The 6,086-nt window shown below is 49.2% G+C and overlaps 1 protein-coding gene across 1 annotated transcript in view; it reads right to left on the bottom strand.

The window, feature by feature from the left end:
• PPARGC1A (PPARG coactivator 1 alpha) overlaps positions 1-5,746 on the bottom strand; it is a 583,321-nt gene extending 577,575 nt beyond the window's left edge. Inside the window, exon 1 of the mRNA XM_045284122.1 lies at positions 5,685-5,746. Coding sequence (XP_045140057.1) covers positions 5,685-5,702 — 18 coding nt within the window. The 5' untranslated portion in view covers positions 5,703-5,746. The remainder of the gene's footprint in view (positions 1-5,684) is intronic.
• Between the last annotated feature and the right edge of the window lie 340 nt (positions 5,747-6,086).

Genomic DNA, 6,086 nt, shown 5'->3' with positions numbered 1-6,086 from the left:
TCTTGAGTGGATAAAGCAATACATCTACTTAATTGTGCTCACTCAAAGTTCAGCCACAGCTCAAATTAATATGAAATGCAGAACCCTCCACAACCAACCGAACTCCCTGCCATCACGAGTGGATTCCAACTCATGGTGACCCAGTAGGGCAGGGTGGAACTGCCTCTCTGGATTTCTGAGACTGTAACTTTTGGGGGGAGTAGAAAGCCTCCTCTTTCTGTCTCGGAGGAGGTGATGGTTTGGACTTGCTGACTGGAGGTTATCAGCCCAACACATAACCATGCACCACGAGTCAAACTTGACTCAGGAGTGTTGGAGTAGGACTGTGTTTCCTAGGGTTTTCAGTGGCTGATTCTCCAGAAGTGGATGGCCAGACCTTTCTTCCCAAGGGCCCTGGGTACACACAGTCACCAACCTTTGAGTTCACGTTTGCCACCCATATAGCACTTACTGGTTGTTTAAAGAAATGTCTGGGTCTTTCCTATGTTCTTGCTACGTAGTAAGAGTCTCCATGGTGCCAACAATTCCTCTGGTCGCTGTGAGCCCCGCTGGTGTAGTGGATATACACTGGGCTACCAACCTGTATGGTCAACAGTTCTAAACCACCATCCACTCCACGGAAGAAAGATGAGATGAGGCTTTCCACTCAGAAACTCTCCGGGGTAGTTCTACCCTATCGTACAGGTAGTGAGGCCACACCAGAGTTGGGGCTCTTAGCTCTTAGGGCTAAGAGTTTTTGGATCTTCTCAGAGATTCTGATAAGCTCTGGCCTAAGAGAGAAACCTCTGCCTCCCCCCCACACCCCCACACCTCCACACCCCACACCCCCCATACCCCCAGTGTAAACATCCGCAGCTCAGCTTGTTTTTCAACCACTCACTAGACTAGAAGGATCTATAGGGCACCAGCGCCATAGCGAGCCACAGCTCTCAGGGTCCAGGGAAGCAAGTCAGAGTCTGGGGGGGCTTCCTGTTTAATTTCACCTTGTCTAAATATAACCAGCCAAAAATAACCTGAAAGGGAAGCGGCTGGGGTCAGCGAGAGCTGTCACAGCGCTCACCGCTCACCGCGAGGACGGCAGAGCACAGAAAGCGGAGCGCCCCCCCGAGTGAAACAGCGCGCGAGGCTTTCTGGCGTCAGCAAGTTGCTCATTGTGATGAGAAAACGAAGTTCCCAATTACTGAAATTCCATCGTGTATTTAATTATGTAATTATCTTATTGTATTAACAATGCGAGGGAGCGGTAGCAATTGCTGAGTTGTGTGTGTGTGTGTGTGTGTGTGTTCAACTGGAAAACACAGAATGTATTCTTCCATAGGCTGACCACTTCACAGTGCACCCATGTTTCTGGGATAGTGGAAATGATCTCCTATTTGGGGACCGAGATGCTCAGAAATCCAAAGCAGATCAGACCACCACCACCACCACCACCACCACCGCTGTCCACCCCCTCACCCCTACCCTCCTCTTACCACTGCAACTTACAAGTCTGACCTTGTACCGACTGAGTGTATTTCAGGGGGGAAATGCCTGCAAACTCACACGATCTCTTTTCATTACCCACTCATTAACTCTCTTCTCGTTTGAGAGCCAAAGAAATGTTCTGCAAATAAAGTTTTTTAAAAGCCGTTATATGAATCACTCATTTTCAAAGAGCCGACCACATAAGCGTTTTGTTTTTCATTTGCTGAATAAGGGTTTATCTCAAAAGGTTTACGAATCAGATGGCATCACCCACAGTCCTCCAACCACACACCGGGAGGTGCACGTTCATGTTATGGGACACATTTGCCTGGGCTACTTCCGCAGATAGGAAATGTAATCACGCAACATTAACAATCCCTACATTTTCTCTTCATTCCCTAACGCTCTCCCTACACTCCAAAACAGGCCAGCCCACTTTTCTAGTTTACAAGGACTCCCCACCCCCCAAAAAATGAAATCCAAATTCCTTTTCTCTGAAAGGTAGGGTTTTTCACTTCGGCCTTTTCATCAAGGGAGTGCCACAATTACTCCACAGAGTCCGCTACACCTGACCCCGATGGACACTCCTATCAGGGAAGAAGGTGCTACTGCACTTTTTCAACCAGAATTTGGTCCAGCTCTGAGAGCTGATGTTTCCTTTCTTGGTGAATGAGGAAGAGGCATCGCAGGAGCCTTGGTGGCATAAGGGGTTCCAGGGTGGGCTGCGAACCCCCACCAATGGTGCTGATGGGTAAGCTAGTTGCAGCCCTCATGGGGGCGGTTCTACCCTGCCCTAGAGGGTCGTTATGAGTGGGGGTCAATTCAATGGGATGAAGGTTTATAGGTGAATCTGGACCCTTCTTTATCACAGCAATAATCACGAGCATAACCTAGGTCCCAAAAGTGCTCATCAGCTGTAAGACAGCAGAGTGAGTCATTCTGTATTCCAAGACTAATTTTTTTTCCAAGGTGGTAAAGTTGAGGTCTGGATGCTGCTGGAACCTGTTCACTGGGGGTGCCGTGGCTGATAGCTGAAATACCGGTGACAAGACTTCCAGCATCCCAGCAACACGCAAACCACCACAATAGGGCCAACTCCTGAACAAGTGGTGGTGAAACTCTTAAAAGTATTCAGCAGCTGATTCTCCCAAGGTGAACAGCCTATTCCTTGCTATGAGTCAGCTCCAACTGAACCCCACCTAACAACAACAACAACAACAACAATAGAGTGAAGGTCATGAAAGTAGCCATACCATAGGGTTGGAGAGTTTGGGTTCACACACACAAAGCACTTCAAACGCAGCCTTCAAAGGGTGAGCTAGTATCTCACCCTGCCCAGCTACAGCAGCGGAGACCCGGACATGTTATTTCACAACCAGCAATCCTTGGGGTCTCACCATCTTCCTGGAAAGTTGTGGAAGTCGAGGCTTTTCTGCCCATTTTGCAGGTGAAGAATATGAATCCAAGGAGAGGTACTAGCAGGTAGGACTAGAGCCCCTGGGACCTACTCTAGGATCCACTCCCCCATCTCTTTCTAGACAGCAAGAACAGGCTCAGCAGCCCAGACAAAGCCACAAGCACAAACTCACTGCCGTCAAACTGATTCCAATTCCTAGCGACCCGAGGGAACAGGGTAGAATTGTCGCTGTAGATTTCTGAAACTCTAAGTCTTTTTGGGATTAGAAAGCCTGGCCTTTCTTCCATGGAGTTTGTGGTGGCTTCAAACTGCTGACCTTGTGGTTAGCAGGCCAATGCTAACCACTAAGCCCTGCTTATTTGGGATGGGGAGGTGGGGAGTGGGAGGTGGGCCTGTTTTCAAGTGAGACACAGGACGCTTGCCGTTGCCAAACTTTGTCTCGCAGAGCAAAACGATCAGTCGGGCAGGAGACACATCAGCAAGACGGCTGTGATCATGACCACCGCTAACGACGACGAAATGAAAGTTAGTTTCATGCCTCGCCTTCACAGACAAAAATGTTCAGAGCTGCTGAAATTCTCTTCAACCCAATGACAGGGAGTAAACAGGAGGCTTCTCGTCCAACTGCTTGAAACCACCCTTCATCCCTCGACATATTATTTATGCACTCAGCTTAAAATAAACAGCAACTCCAAAGGAGGTGAGTGGTCTCGTTTAGTATGGACTCCTTTGCTTTCTTTTGTCGTTTGGTTTCCTGCCCCCCACCCCCCGGCCCCCCTACCCTGACAGTTACTTTAAAGCATCGGTAAACAACCTTAATTCACTTCTATCGAATTAGTAGGCGACTGCTGCGTCTACAGGAGGCAAGCCGATAGTATTATTAACCAAAACAGCTTTCTCCCTGTCAATCATCCGCAGCTCCCGGGCATGTGGGCTCTCCAGGCTGTCTCGTTTCTCAAACCAACCCATGCTCACTTGCCCCTGCGTGGTTCCGCGTGCATTCTTCAGGGGTCAAGCTCAGCCACCCCTTTGGCTAGATCTCTTGGCTCTGGGAAGTAGAAGGGGCCGGGAGAAGGGACATTCTTAGGGATCCTTGTGAAGAAAGGTAGAAATGAATGAGAATCTTTTCAGCAGGCGGAAGGAGATTCAAGGCCAGGTCCTACTCGCGCAAGACTCGAGGGGGGCCAACAGACATTTGACAGGGCATCACTTTGAAAGAGGGGGCTCGTTCGCTGCAGGGATGAGCAGGAAAACAAGGACCCCAGGGTGGGAGTTCCATCGAGTGTGGGTTTGAGATCAGCTCAAGACACATGGTGTTCCTGGCCAAGAGCTGCCTCTAGCTGCCTCTTAACGGAGTGGATTCTCAGTGGTTCTTGGGGACCTGCCAGCTGGAATCCTCAGAAATGGACAATGCGTAGGACTAGAGGGGACAGGTGAGGAACCTTCTAGACATAAGATTCTACAGCCCCGTGGTTTCAGTCAGCCCCACTCACTAAAACAAGCTTCAACCAGCAGTCACAACCCTTTTTCAACATCTCTATTTTGGGAGCTTTGAAAAGGCCGACCCAAACCCAAACCAAACCCACTGACATGAAGTCCTTTCGGCTCAGAGGGACCCTGTAGGGCAGAATAGAACCCCCCACCCCCACCCCATAGGGTTTTCAAAGCTGTAAATGCTCCTAGAAGCAGGCAACTGCATCTTTCTCCGGAATGACTGGTGGGTTTGAACGTCTCATTTCCGTTAGCAGCCAAACACTTTTAACCCCTGTGCTCCTAGGGCTCCTATAGGGCCCACAGCCAACCTTCGAAACAAAACAAACAAAAGACAGCACCATGAATTAAGCAGTGGTGACGTCACTGGTCAGTCGTAGCCGTACACACAAGGACAGGGCAGTGATCTGTCAGCAAAATCAGAAGTACAATGCAGCGGGGAAACCAGCAGTTGAAGTTGTTTTGGGATGGATCCTACAGTTTCTGTCAGCTTTTCAGGCCCTGCCCTTCCACGGGTCCACAGCAACTCCCAAGTCACCTGGAGGCTGGTATGCCAGGCTTAGCTCACCATTCTGGCTGGCCTTTGCGCTACCTCCCCCCAGGTCTGGAAAACACCACATGCAGCAAAATGGCTGGGGGCTATCCAATCTGGGGCCATCACCAACAAGGTCTGATTCACAGCAGTGGGAACGTGGGTCTGCCCTGGAACCAACCATTTCTATCAGATACAAACACCTCCAAACACTGTTCCTATGGGATTCAAAAAGAAAGGGGCAGAGAGGTGGGGAAAAGACAGGCAGACACACTCTGCATTCAAATCCAGGCTTCAGAGCAAGCTTTTTACATAACATGGAGACAGGTACTCTTCCAAAGGAGCCAGGAGGCATCGCCTGGGTTGCGGAGTGGAGCCATGCCCTACAACCAACACCTCGGCAAAAACATTAACGCAATCAGAAATGTTACATTCTTCAAAGGACCGCAGACTATCAATATCTGGGTGTGAAACTTGGTGCTACGCTGACTTCGAAGTATGAGATGAGCAGCCAGCTGGTATGTGCACTGTGGAGTCAACCCCCAAACCAAATTCACTGCCAGCAAGTCAGTCGGGCTCACGGGGACGCTATAGGACAGGGTAGAACTGCCTGAGGGTTTCTGAGACTGTCACACTTAATGGCTGTCACACTTTCTCCCGAGGAACAGCCATTGAATTCCAATTTTCTGACCGGTCGGTTAGTAACCCAGCTCAGTAACCCAGCTCACAATCACTCCACGACCAAGGAATATAAAATGATAATAATAGTGTTATACTTACAAAGTACCCTTCATCCATGGGGCTCCAATTTTACCACTGTAAGCTCACTGATTTTCGCAAAACACCTGAAAGGAAGAGGGTAAGTTTGTGTTACCCCCATTTTGCAGATGGGGATGTTGATGTTCAGTGGGGAAATCAAACACAACATTTCATCTCCCCACCCCAACCTTTCCCTTGGGAACTGATGCTTCCTGGCAGTCCGCATCATAATCTCCAGGCAGAGACCCCATTTAACCCAAAGTCAGACAGTGATGAGCAGAACCCCTCCATCTGAAGAGCCACCAATATCCCTTGAAGACCGGAGAACGGTTTGGAAAGTCATCCCATATTCACTTTCAAATATGGAGGATTGACAAAAAATACAACCACTCAACTATAATATGGCCTGGAAATAATGTTACT

This window comes from Echinops telfairi, unplaced genomic scaffold, assembly GCF_000313985.2.
Source record: "Echinops telfairi isolate 266 unplaced genomic scaffold, ASM31398v2 ScPeMD7_7468;HRSCAF=8506_0, whole genome shotgun sequence".
NCBI classification, from domain to species: Eukaryota; Metazoa; Chordata; class Mammalia; order Afrosoricida; family Tenrecidae; genus Echinops; species Echinops telfairi.
Note: the sequence above shows the minus strand (reverse complement) of the source record. Positions and strands in the feature narration are given on the sequence as shown.